Genomic DNA, 14454 nt, shown 5'->3' on the forward strand with positions numbered 1-14454 from the left:
GAATCTGAAAATTGATTCATTTTTCCAGAATAAGGGATTTCAGAAATATGATATGGAGTATGGTGTCTATGTTCAACATACTTCTTAAGGAAATATGATTCATGTATGTTTGTATGTTGATAACATATTGCGAATAGGAAGTTGTGAACATGAGATAGCTAAGTTCAAGAAGGAGATGAAGAATGAGTTTGAGATGACTGATCTAGGAAATACGGTTTATTTTTTAGGGATGGAGATAATGTACTCTGATAAAGGCAAAATTTTACATCTACTGAAATAAGAACTTGAGCTTCTTAAGATATTTGAGCTGCTGAATTGTAAAGTTGTTGTAACACCTTCTGATACAAATCAGAAATTCGATTCTGATTCTGATGGTGATGATGTAGATGTGACAACATTCAAGCAGTTGGTAGGGTCCTTGAGGTATTTACGTAATACCATACCTGACATTTGTTATGCAGTTGGAATGATGTGTAGGTTTATGAGTAAACCGAAGTGGTCTCATTACCAAACCACCGTTAGAATTCTGAGGTATATAAATGGAACTCTGAAGTATGGAGTTTTGTTCCATTTTGATGCTGAAACTGACTCGGAACTTCTGATTTACTCAGGTTCTGATTGATGTGGAGACAGAGTTGACAGAAGAAGTACTTCTAGGTACTTGTTTAAGTTTCTGGGAAGTCCTATTTCTTGGTGTTCCAAGAAGCAACCAATTGTTGCTTTGTCAACCTGCGAAGTAGAATATATTGCAGGTGTTGTGATTGTATGTTAAGTTGTGTGGCTTCTGAATTTACTGTAGGATCTGGAGATCAATGTAAACAAGTCTCTGAAGCCAATGATTGATAAGAAGCCTGCAACCAGTCTTTCCTAGAACTCAGTGTTGCATGGTAAAAGCAAGCATATTAAGACTAAGTATCACTTTTTGAGAAATTAGGTTTAGAATGGAGTGATAGAAGTTGTGCATTGTAGCACCCAAAAGCAGCTGGAAGATGTTCTGATGAAGGCGATCAAGACTGATCAATTTCTCCACTTAAGGGATGGAATTGGTGTTGTTAGTTTTGGTTAAGCTGAATAGGAATTAAGGGATGGTATTATAACTAATTTATATTTTCATAAACTTGTTGACAAAGTTTGTTAGATGGTATTTTAGTATTTCTCCATAAGTTCCACTTGTATTTAAGCAAGTGAGTGGTGTGAACAAACCGTACCTTTATTCCTTTTGCAGTGTGTGTGTGTGTGTATGTGTGTGTGTGTGTGCGCGCGCAACCATTTTAAGAGTAGTGGAAGTCTGTTATTATTCTCTCTTCTCTCTCTTGTTTGTTTCCATTGTTCATCTTTATCACCTTGTGCACCAACATCTTTTACCATAATCTCACCACCTCTCTCGTCATTCTGCAAAATGGACAGAGAATCGCATTTATAAAGGATTGAAAACACGATGGATCAAATTTGCTAATTTGAGTAACGACCCAACTCGAGGTGAGCTGCTGACCTCTAGAACCTATCACTATTGTTGTTCCAACTATGTCCACTACTAAGGAAAAACATATAATGACGGTTGCGAAACACATATAATGAGGGTTTCACGTCCGTTGTTAGGAAATATGTGATTGTATGTAAGTTGGTTTCCACAACGGGCGAGTGACCGTGGTTATAAGTTAGGTAGCGCGCTACGTATAACAGTAGTTAAAGAAAATAACTATTGTGAAATGATTTACAGGCTCTGGGTTTGAATCCCTACAACGCCATTCTTATGGTTTGGATCATATCATACTAGAAACAGCAATACACCCATTGTGAATTGAATTAGATAAAAAAAATTATTACATCAATGACACAATTTCATTAGGAACCAAAAAGTGTAATACATCAATGACATGATTCCATTAAGAACCAAACATTTTATATTACATCAAAATCAAAATGGCACAAAACAACATACAATGTACACATCATTATATCAAAGAATACTATCTTGTTGTCTTGGTGTCTTGTCTCTTCGTGTCTTAACTTTAAACACCTATGATTTAAAATAGTAATAGTTGTTAGAAAATAACATCATTAGAAATTATAATATACAATAAGTTATAAATGAAGAATATAAAATACTTACTTGTTAATTTTCCCATATGCCTTCTTAATCATTGTTACGAATAACATGTACATCATTTCTATCAAATTCTTCATATGAAGTAGGCACTTGTGTTGCATAAGAAGAAGTGGAAGAAATACCAAAACCTTCATCATCACTATGAGGAATGTGTTTTCCTTTGAGAACAATTGACCATCTGTTTGATACGTCCGCATGGTCTGTACTTAAAAAATTTATTTTGCTTGAGTAGCCATGATGAACGGTTCGGTGTTATAAGTTTCCTTGCCAAGGTCAACCCGTGTGAATCCAAACTCATTAGTTTGTACACCATTGCTATTGGTAAACCACTTTCATTTAAATAAAGGCACTTTGAAAATAACATAATCAATCTCCAAAATCTCCTCAATTACACCATAGAATGCGGTGGTTGCCAAAATAGGATTCTTATCTTCCGAAATAGAGAAATAAATGGCTTCGGCCTTAACCATAACCCCACTATTTTTCATTCAAGTTATCACAGTAAATTTTGACATGTACGAAAACCATTTAATTTCTCGAATGTACAATCATAATTAGAAATCATCTTATTAAGCCAACTTATGAATTCCTTGTTATGTCGTGTCACAACCACTTATCATTCATTCGGGGATATTTTTTCTTTATAACTTTTTTGTGTGTAGTTATGTAAGGTTCAACTACACTAAGATTATTCAATATATAGAAATGTGCTTCAAGTACTATATCCTGATTCATTGACTTAACATTTAAACCTTGAGTACCTTTACCTTTAAATCTGTCGGCATGACGAGACTTTGGAATTCCAATAGACTTTGTTTCTGATAAATAGTTTGAACAAAAGTCAGGAGCTTCTTATGTGATGTACCTTTCAACGATCGAAGCTTTCGGTCAGTGATGATTCTTAGTATATCCTTTAAATATATTCATTTATCGCTCTATATGATACATCCACCTTAAATTAACTAGACCAAAAAATCATATTTCTCTGACAAGATGAAAAAGTAAGTGAACCGTAATGTCAAAAAATGATGGAGCCTCATCTCCTAATTCATCTAATTTTTTGAAATCAAGAACGTTATTACATATAACATTGAAGAATAAGCACAATCTGGTTATAGTTACTCTTACATTTTTTGGAAAGATGCCATGGATATCCACAAGTAGAAGTTGTTGCATAAAGACATGACAATCATGAGATTTTAAGCCAATTACCTTGAGATCTTTCAATGATACATGTTTTTTGATGTGCTAAGAGTAACCTTGGGGAACTTTGATACCATCCAAACACTCGCACAAACTTTTCTTTTCTATTTTAGATAGAGTGTGACATGCTGAAGGCAAATAAGATCTTTTTCCTCTATCTTCCTGGGCCAATTGTTGTCATATACCCATATCCACCATATCTAAACGGGAGTTATTATTATCTTTAGTCTTTCCTGGAATGTTTAGAATTGTTCCTATCAAACTATCACACACATTTTTCTGCACATGCATCACATCAAGATAATGTCTTACATCGAGGCTAGACCAATATGGAAGATCAAAGAACATCGATCTCTTTTTCCAAATATTTTTCTCAACGGGACCGTCTTTATTTTTTCCAAAGACATTAGTAAGGTGTTCTTGTTGTTGATAAACTTCATCGCCGCTTAAAGGTTTATGAGCGATTTCAAAATCCTGCTCCCCTTTAAAAGCCTTTTGCAATCTACGATACAGATGATTGGATTTTAGAATTTTTTTTATGCCCAAGGTAAACGGTCTTTTTTCTAAATTCAAGCTGGTTAAAATAGGTATTACATTCACATATAAGACACGTTTTATGTCCTTTAACACTATATCCATCCAAATCACCATATGCAAGAAAATCGTTGATTGTGCAAAATAACATTGAACACATCTTAAACTTTTCACTAGAATATGCATCATCAACGTCAACACCTTTATCCCACAAAAGTTTTAAATCCTCAGTTAATGGAATTAGATAAACATTGATGTCGTTTCCAGGTTGTCTTGGTCCAGAAATTATCATACTTAACATCATATATGTGTGCTTTATGCACATCCAAGGAGAGAGGTTATAAATCGTGAGAAGAACAGGCCACGGAGAATAGTTAGTAATCATATTACCAAAGGGGTTCATTCCATCTGTGGCAAACCCAATTGTAAGGTTTCTTGTCTCAAGTCCAAAATCAGGAAACACTGAATCAATTTTCTTCCATTGCAAAGGATCAGCTACATGGCGAATGTTTCCATCACATTTTCTTTCATCTGTATGTCATCTAATATTCTTTGTATCATTCGCATTAGCAAAAAGTCTCTTTAACCTTTAAATTATTGGAAAATACTATAACACTTTAGTAGGAGGACGCTTCTTGCTTACACTGTCATTGTCATCACCATTGTTGTTCTTCAACTTGTAGCGCGACTCACCACATTCTGGATATTGATCCATATTTTCATATTGTTTCCTATATTATATGCAATCATTAGGGCATGCATGTATTTTGACATAGCCCAAATCCATTGGCCTCATAACAACAATCAGACAAAATTATATCTTCTAGTAGCATTTGTTTCAACAAATCACGCAAATTTGTGAAACTTTTATCCGACCACCCACCTTTTTCCATCAGATTAAATTTTTTTAACAACGCGGACAATCGTGTAAAACTGGTGCACCTCTTATATAAAGGCACATCTTTGTCTCTACATAAAGTATCATAAATATGAGTTTGTATATAAGACGATTCTCCAATATCACAAATCATATCTTCTAGTTGATCATCCATATCTTCATCATCTTCATCCATTTGTGACACGCATTTTGATTAATATCCACTTCTCCATGCCACATCCATATTGTAAAATTTTGACATATTTCTTTCTTTGACCATTTTTTGATATTCTCGCAAACAACACAAGGATAATAAAAGATATCATTATTGTCAGGATAATTTTTTTCGGCGAATTAAAGGAATTCAAGAATTCCATTCTCATACACCGGACATAATCTACCAGCTTTCATCCAACGACGAGCCTAACAACTTCTGAAATTTATATAAAAGACTAATGTGAATGACACATTAATGCTACACACACAACATCCTAATATGATTATATGCACATGATCTAAATTTTTAAATAACAATAAATGTGAAGGGACATGCGCTTATTTTTATTGAAAAAATGGAAAAATATTGAAGTTGGGTTTCTGAGCTTGTCATCCAATTTGTGTGACCACGGTTACTTTTAGGAACCGTAATGAAAGATTTCTTAATAATATAGAATAAATCATGCACGTAAAAAATGAAATATGACTACGATAAAAAATGACCGTTGTAATATTTTGTTATCGAAGATATATTTTCTAGTTGTGGTCGGCCCATCAATGTTCGATCCTCCGACCTTTGCACATATCAATGCTAAAAAAACAAAACAAAATAAAAACTGTCAGAAGAAACGATTTTGTTTGTAAACTTCTGTATTTTATTAGAATGCAATTTTGGACTTTTATACATACAGAAAACTTTGTTATTCTACTAATTAAGATAAATAGTAAATACTCTTAATTTTCCCACTGTCTATTGACCTTTCAATTCTCTCCACTAACTTATTATTAAAAGCCCATTAACTGTAACATTTAAAGTTTATTCAACAAAACTCCTCTGTAAACTTAAATGTTTCTTCCATTCATCATCCCTATCAATTTCTTGCCTCTGTCGAAAATTTCTTTTGATAGTGGTTTTGTAAAAATGTCTGCTGCTTGGTCCTTACTTGCTACATGCTTCAATTCGACACTTCCTTCCTTCACGTGTTCTCGAATGAAGTGGAAGCGAACGTCAATGTGTTTGCTCCTTTCATGGTTTACTGGATTCTTTGCTAACTCAATTGCTGACCTGTTGTCAACTTGTATTATTGTAGCATCTTTCTGTTCTAGCTCCATTTTACTCATCAATCTTCTGAGCCATATTGCATGACAAACACACCAGGATGCTGCTACATATTCTGCTTCACATGTCGAAAGTGTTACTATTGGCTGCTTTTTAGAAAGCCAAGTGAATGCAGTATTTCCCATGAAAAACACATATCCAGAAGTGCTTTTTCGATCATCTATGTCTCCGCACCAATCACTGTCAGAGTAACCAACCAACTTGTATTTGTCTGAATTCGAGTAAAACATCCCAAGTGACACCGTTCCTTGGATGTACCTCATAATTCGCTTCAATGCCTTCCAATGTGTATAAACTGGCTCCTCCATGAATCGACTTACAATGCCTACACTTAATGAGATATCTGGTCTTGTACATGTGAGGTAGCGAAGACTTCCTACCAAACTTCGATATTTGCCTGTTTCGACACGTTCTCCTCCATCAAATTTCGACAACTTTGTTCCTGGGTCCATTGGCGTCGAAGCCGGATTACAGCTTTCCATCTTATATCTTTTCAAGATTTCTTTTGCATATTTTTCTTGTGAAATGAAGATTCCTGTTTCTTCTTGTCGAACTTCCAGACCAAGAAAGAATCTCATCAGGCCTAAATCTGTCATCTCGAATTCACGTGTCATTGTGCTTTTGAATTCTTCTATCATCTCATCATTACTGCCCAAAAAAATAAGATCATCAACATAGAGAGCAACAAGTAATACATTCATTCCTTTTTTCTTCACATAGAGGGCATGTTCGTACGGACATTGCTCGAACCCATTCTCCTTGAAATATGTGTCGATACGTGTGTTCCATGCCCGCGGTGCTTGCTTCAGCCCATATAGCGCTTTCTTCAATTTCAGTACCTTCTTCTCTTCTCCTGCTTTCATGTACCCGAGTGGTTGTTCGACATAGACTTCTTCTTCTAGTACACCATTCAGAAAAGCTGTTTTGACATCCATTTGAAATATTGGCCATTTGAATTGAGCAGCTTGAGATATGAGTAATCGAATTGTCTCCATTCTTGCAACAGGTGCAAATACTTCGTCATAATCAACTCCTGCTTTCTGTTTGTATCCCTTCGCAACAAGTCTCGCTTTGTATCGTTCTATTTCTCCTTGAGCGTTCATATTTTTCTTGAATACCCACTTTACACCAATGGGTTGACTACCTTTTGGCAATTCAATTAGCTCCCAAGTGTTGTTGTGGATAATCGCCCTTATCTCTTCGTCCATGGCACTTTTCCACTTCTTGTCTCGTACTGCTTCTTCAAAACTGATGTTTTCAGCATCTGCCAGGAGACATACAAGGTGCACTTCACTTGTCGAATCATACAGATCTTGCAAACTTCGCATTCTGGGTTGTGTAGGTTCATCTTCATCGTCAGAATCTTCAAGTTTTGTCGAAATGTTTGATGGTACAGCGACAGATGATTCTTCAACTTCGACAACAGCTTCTGTCGAACTGTTCCAGTCCCACTTACTTGCTTCGTTTATTCGAACGTCTCTACGCACTATCACCTTCTTTCTTATGGGATCAAATAGCTTGTACCCTTTTGTTTTCTCATCATACCCAATGAGTATGTATTTCTGACTTTTGTCTTCAAGTTTCGTTCTTCGTTGATCTGGTACGTGTGCATAAGCAACACTTCCAAATACTTTGAGATGAGAGACTGTTGGCTTCTGTCCGCTCCACGCTTCTTGTGGTGTTTGATCTTCTAACTTCGAATGTGGACATCGATTTTGAACATAAATGGCACATTTTACAGCTTCTCCCCAAAACTCCTTTGGCATGTTCTTGCTTTTAAGCATTGATCGAACCATGTCAAGGACTGTTCGATTCTTTCTTTCAGCCACCCCATTTTGTTGAGGTGAGTATGCTGCAGTTAGAAATCTCCTTATACCCTGCTCTTCACAATACTTCATAAAGGCTGTCGAAGTATACTCACCACCTCTATCTGATCGAACTGCTTTAATGTGTCTGTCAGTCTCCTTCTCCACCATTACTTTGAACCTTTTGAACACCTCGAATGCTTCTGACTTTTCTTTCAAGAAATAGACCCATGTCTTCCGTGAGTAATCGTCGATAAAGGAAATAAAGTACCTTTTGCCACTGAAAGATTCTGGCGTGATTGGCCCACATATGTCGGTGTGAATCAAATCAAGGATATGCTTAGCTTGATATTCTGCCTTCTTTTGGAATGAAGTTCTTGTTTGTTTGCTCAGCACACATTCTTCACAGAACTTTCCTTCATAATCCATATCTGGTAGTCCATGCACCATGTTCTTTTTCGCCAACCTTCTTAAACCAGCATGATGTAGATGACCAAAGCGTAGATGCCATAGTGACGCTTTGTCTTCGACATTTACTTGTAAACATTTTTCTCGAACGTTTATCAGATTCAGTTTGTACATTCGATTTCTCTCCATTTCGACACGAGCAATCAGATGTCCCAGCTTGTCCTTCAAATACAGTATCCGTTCTTTCATCAGTATCGAATAACCTTTTTCTGTAAGTTGTCCCAAACTCAAGATGTTGGTCTTAAGATTTGGTACATAATAAACATCTTGAATTGATCCAATCAACCCATCTTTCTGCAGGTAACGAATCGTTCCTTTGCCTTCGACCTTCACTTTCGATGCATCTCCGAAAGACACATTGCCATCTTCAATCTTTCTCATTTCTTTAAACAGGTGTTTGTGACCACACATATGGTTACTTGCTCCTGAGTCAAGGTACCAAACGTTGTCATTTGTGTTGATCTCATTTTGAGCCATCAAGAGAAAACCTTCATTTGCTTCAGCTTCCAAAGTTAGATTGGTTGTTTCTTCTACCTTCTTTTCGATTCGACAATCTTTTGCAAGATGTCCCACTTTATCACAGTTGTAGCATTTGAATGAGTTACAATCCTTCGCATAATGACCATACTTCCCACACTTGTAGCATTCAAAGTTGGAATGATTCGACCTACCACCTCTTTGACCACGTCCTCTGCCACGCCAACTTTGCTGGATCGACTGTCCTCTGTCGAAGTTGCTGCCTCTACCATTTCGACCATTGTCACGTCCTCCACGACCACGTCCTCTTCCTCGAAAATTTTGAGAAAAGAGTACCTTTTCGTCTTTGATTTGCTCCTTGGTTTAATTTGCGTCCTCTACTCCTTCTTCCTTCTTTTTCATCTTACGTTGTTCGTGTGCTTCGAGGGAACCTGCGAGCTCTTCGACTGCGAGCGTCGAAAGGTCCTTCGACTCTTCTATTGCACACACAATATTCTCAAACTTATCTGTTAAAGATCTCAAAATCTTTTCGACAACTCGTGCATCAGTTACTGTTTCGCCATTTCTGGTGAGTTGGTTCACCACTTTTTGTACACGCGTGATGTAGTCAGATACATTTTCTGACTCCTTCATCTGCATCCTCTCCAATTCGCCACGAAGTGTTTGGAGTCGAACTTGCTTTACTCGATCTGCTCCTTTGAACACTTTCTCCAGTGTGTCCCACGCTTCTTTCGATGTAGTCGAACCGACAATCTTTTCGAAGCCTGATTCATCAACAGCCCTAAACAGCATGTAAAGTGCCGTTTTATCCTTCGATCGCGTCTCTTTCAACGCCTTGTTTTGAGCTGTCGTATATCCCTCAACATCTGTTGGTTCTTCAAACCCATCTTTGGTCACCTCCCACGCGTCTAGAGATCCGGGAAGAGCTTTCATCTGGATACTCCAGTTTTCGTAATTCAACTTCGTTAGCCGTGGTAACGGCATTTGATTCATCATATTTGCCATTAGCTCTGATGCCAATTTGTCAGAAGAAACGATTTTGTTTGTAAACTTCTGTATTTTATTAGAATGCAATTTTGGACTTTTATACATACAGAAAACTTTAACTATTCTACTAATTAAGATAAATAGTAAATACTCTTAATTTTCCCAGTGTCTATTGACCTTCCAATTCTCTCCACTAACTTATTATTAAAAGCTCATTAACTGTAACATTTAAAGTTTATTCAACAAAAACTTCTCTATATCACTTAAGTTTTTGGTGCATACTTCCATATAAATATTTTAGACATAATAGACCTTATCCTCCTTCTCCAAACATAGGCCTAAATATCCTTCTCGTTAAAAAGTATATTTCAATAAGAATAAATTTACATTTAAGATAATTAACATTCTTCTCTTGTGATGGTTTGATTATCTATTATATATCTTTATTTCCCTATATACTCTTAATTTCAAAATCTTATATTCTTTGCCTATTGGTTTCATGCAAATATATTTTTAAATTTTGGTCACATCCCTGCAATCTTATACAATATATCTGTACTAATTAAACATGGTTAATAAAGATCCTTTGCAAGTGCATAACAGAGTAGTATTAGTATAGCATATATATTATATTTTCAGTTGCACCTTTCATGCATGATATAGAACATGCACAGGTTCCACCAATAAAACCAGAATAAAGCCTCTGCACATAAATATTTTAGTAAAATGAACCATATTCTAAAAGTTGAAATGACCAGACAATCTTTAGTATCACATGCTTTGATTTGACGTATTATCAAATTCAGTAGAACCCATACACTAACTAAGTGATCATTAATTAATATATAAAGACTAATCACTACTTAATGAGGTGTAAAGTTGGCTACTAACAGTTGTTAATTATGGTTAATTACTCATTGTTAGTGTTGCTACTAAATTATTAATTAACTTTACCTAGTGAAGATTCCTTTGTGGGATTGAAAATTTGATGATGGTTATATAAGGCTTTCAATCCTCGGAAAATGAGAGAAAATTAGTAAGAAACTCTAAGAGAGAGTACTAACCTGTTTGCTGCAACAACCTCGAAGCTAGTTCAAACTAGTGGGAGGTTGTGTGCATAGAATTGCACCAAAAAATCAAAATACTTGTTGATTAGTTCAATTTGAATTCAGCGAAAAATCGTAATGGCTCGTGGAAAGGTTCAGCTGAAGCGAATTGAGAACCCAGTGCATAGACAAGTAACCTTCTGTAAACGCCGAGCGGGGCTTCTGAAGAAGGCTAAGGAGCTCTCCGTGCTTTGCGATGCTGAAATTGGCCTCGTCATTTTCTCCGCTCATGGAAAACTCTATGAACTCGCCACCAAAGGGTAATCACTTTTTCTTTCTATCAATAATATACTCATACAAAAATATGTTTGGATTCTCTGCAACATTATACATGACATAACGTATATAGTCATGCAAAGGATCAAAGCATTATATCTATAGCTTCCGAGATGCAAAGAATTCAAACCAAAGTATTTGAATTCTCTGCAACATTATGCAAGATAAAATATATGTAACATAAGAATTACAGAAGATCAGACTAAATCTATGTAATTCGTGCATGTTGCATGAGAGTCAACTAAGATCCAAAAATGTATATTTTTGTGACTAAAGTTTTACTTTCTTTGTTTGTGTTTTAAGAACCATGCAAGGGGTAATAGAGAGGTACTTGAAGTTCACACATGGGACTCAATCTGAAGCTGTCACTGAACCATATCATTTGCTAATGGTATGTTTCTCTAGCTAGTTATATTATGCTATTAAAATGATATATTATTATAATATGAATGCTTTAGATAAAAAAGTTATATATGTTTATTATATTTATAATGTGGAAAAGAGTAGTGATAAGTGGTATTAGATGCTCTAATTGGTGCATTTGCATCACTAAATAATAAAATTATATAATAAGATGATAGTGTTGATGAAAATATATAATATATATTATAATATATTCAAATCAAGGTACTTTTGTTCTCTCTTAGTTTTTGTTTTGACACATGTATGACTTGATTCTCAGATAATAAAGTATGTCGGATTAACTTTTAAGACAATAATGTTATTTTCAAACCAAATAGTGACATTGTAAGTAAAGTACATGTTAAATATTTAAAAATGATAGTGAGATTTGAGAACTCAAATTACAAAATTATTGTTTTTTATTTATTTGTGATTTTCAAATTTAAAAGTAGTATTCTTGTCACATTGTTTATGCTGCTAAATTGTTGATATCTAGGATGCTAAAGAGGAAACCAATGTGCTTAAACAAGAAATTGACACATTGCAAAAGGGTATGAGGTACGTACCTTAGTATTTGTATCTCAACAAAATAATTCAATTAAAATCTAATTTATTTATATTATTGTATGAATTTGTATACTATCACTCAATCACAATAGTTAAATAATTAAAAATATTTGACTTTAATTATAATTATTTTAAAAGTCATGTCTATGAATAATTGTGATGTGCTAATTGTATGAAATTTTAGAATAATTATACTTTTAAATTAATAGTAATAAAAGTATAAATTGTGTGAGGTAGATATATTTTTTTTATGGTTATGCAAAATACTAAGATTATTAAAAATATTGGTAGGTATTTGTTTGGAGGAGGATTAGGGACAATGGCAATGGATGAACTACAAGTTCTTGAGAAGAATCTTGAAATCTGGATGTATCATGTTCGCTCAATGAAGGTACCAATAAATTTATTTTATCATAGTACATCTATTTTATCAAAAATATTATCATATATTTATTTATAAATTACCTCTTGTTTTGAATATATAAAAATGAATAATTGTGCCACATATTGTGAACTACAGATGAACATTATGTCGCAAGAAATTCAAGCTTTGAGAGATAAGGTTAGCATAAATTTATTAAGATAAATTACTTCTATTCATCTTATTACTATAGTTATTTCATGTGATTTCTATATTGAAATTCTAATTGGCTTAATTTTTAGTATAATTATTATTTTATATTTATATTTAATTTAAATGTTATATTTTTTTTTACTATGTACGTTTGAGAAATTTAATATAATATTTATAATTAAAAATAGTTCTACATTATGAATAATTACAATAAAAACTGAAAATAAATATATTATTTTATTAAAATTTACTAAAAATAATTTGATCTCTTTAATGTTAGATGTCTCTCCTACTCTTATCTTATTCTTCTTGTTCTATAATTTATGTTAATAACTGAGTCAGTATTTTATTCTATATTTATTTAAGGAGGGAACACTTAAGGCAGCAAATACATATCTCCACGATTTGGTAATATTTTCATTTCTATTTCTATTTTTTAAGTATGGATTTTATTTAGAAATTAGAATGTAACCTTGTTTAGAAAAATGTATTCTTATTCATGTCATTGTATTTTACAGGTGTTGGAGAATACTTCTGTCACAAGCTTTGTTCCATTTGCTACTGATATTTCGTACCCATTGTTTCTACAAGATGGGATTTTTCAGCTCTAGGAATGAGTTGGAGATTAATTATTAAGACTATAATATTTAAATAAGTGAAGGAAATGTGTTGTGTAACATTAAAACCCTATGTCATGAATATGATGAACAATGACTTTAGACTACTTATGAAATATGGTTTGCAAGCTTTATTGTAATATGTGAGATATTGGTGTGAATTCCAATGCTTTTATGGAATAAGTTCACTAGTAAAAATTGTAAGAAATGAGTGATTTATGAATAATTATATTTGTCGATATTAGTTTTTTTTTTTTAATGGAAAAAGTTCTATTTGTAAGAAAAGCATCCAAGTGTTTAACGACTTATCCCTTAGGATTTATGTTAGAGTTCAAGCCTTCGAAACACTCCATCAAGAGAAAACAAAAACCAAATTCCATAACCTACTCCAAAATTAATGTAAATATTCGATCCGCTATTGGGTAAAGTAGATGATAGGGCTTTGAAATCACCATTAAACATGATATCATTATGAGCTTTCTTAATGATCCATACTATAATGACAAAATCATGACAAACAAACCCTAGACATGACCCTATCCCCTAAAGAAAGAAAAGAGTCAAAGAGAAGCCTATGGTCACTAAAAATAGAAACAGAAATATCCACAAGGTGGTTGATAAAGCTATTTCTCCAAATCAAGCTAAAGACTTAAGGTGTATGGTCACCAGTGATATGCTTTGATGATGGTGATTGAGTTAAACATGTCTCAAGCCTCATCCACAAGAAGATACAAGTGAAGTGTTTATATGATTGGTATATCCGACAAAAGAACTTAAAGCTTCGAAGTGTGAAAGAGAGGAAGAGTGATGTTCGTGTGATCATGTCCCTCTAAGTCATCAGTGTATTGTAAAGACATAAGGGCTTTTCTGAAAGTATAATGACTAAAACACACACCCACTCACGAACGCACATACGCACGCATGCACTCACGCACACGTCCCCGCATGCACACACACACATATTTTCTCAAATAAATTCACCAAAAAAAAATTGAGTATGCCTGATTGTTTTGAAAACTGTCAAATTGATTAGGACAAGTTTTTGAACTATCTAATCAGTTAGAACTGATACCTAACCGATTAGATGATGGAGAATCAAGTCTATAATCGATTTT

The 14454-nt window shown here is 34.2% G+C and overlaps 1 protein-coding gene across 1 annotated transcript; it reads left to right on the plus strand.

The window, feature by feature from the left end:
* The first annotated feature begins 10821 nt into the window (after positions 1 to 10821).
* Positions 10822 to 13575, plus strand: LOC127101590 (agamous-like MADS-box protein AGL12). The gene is made up of 7 exons (XM_051039043.1): positions 10822 to 11163; positions 11483 to 11570; positions 12078 to 12139; positions 12440 to 12539; positions 12669 to 12710; positions 13089 to 13130; positions 13241 to 13575. Exons 1-7 carry the CDS (start codon positions 10982 to 10984, stop codon positions 13331 to 13333), a joined length of 609 nt encoding a protein of 202 aa, XP_050895000.1. The 5' UTR covers positions 10822 to 10981; the 3' UTR covers positions 13334 to 13575.
* Positions 13576 to 14454: the final 879 nt, after the last annotated feature.

This window comes from Lathyrus oleraceus, chromosome 7 (genome assembly GCF_024323335.1).
Source record: "Lathyrus oleraceus cultivar Zhongwan6 chromosome 7, CAAS_Psat_ZW6_1.0, whole genome shotgun sequence".
NCBI lineage: Eukaryota > Viridiplantae > Streptophyta > Magnoliopsida > Fabales > Fabaceae > Lathyrus > Lathyrus oleraceus.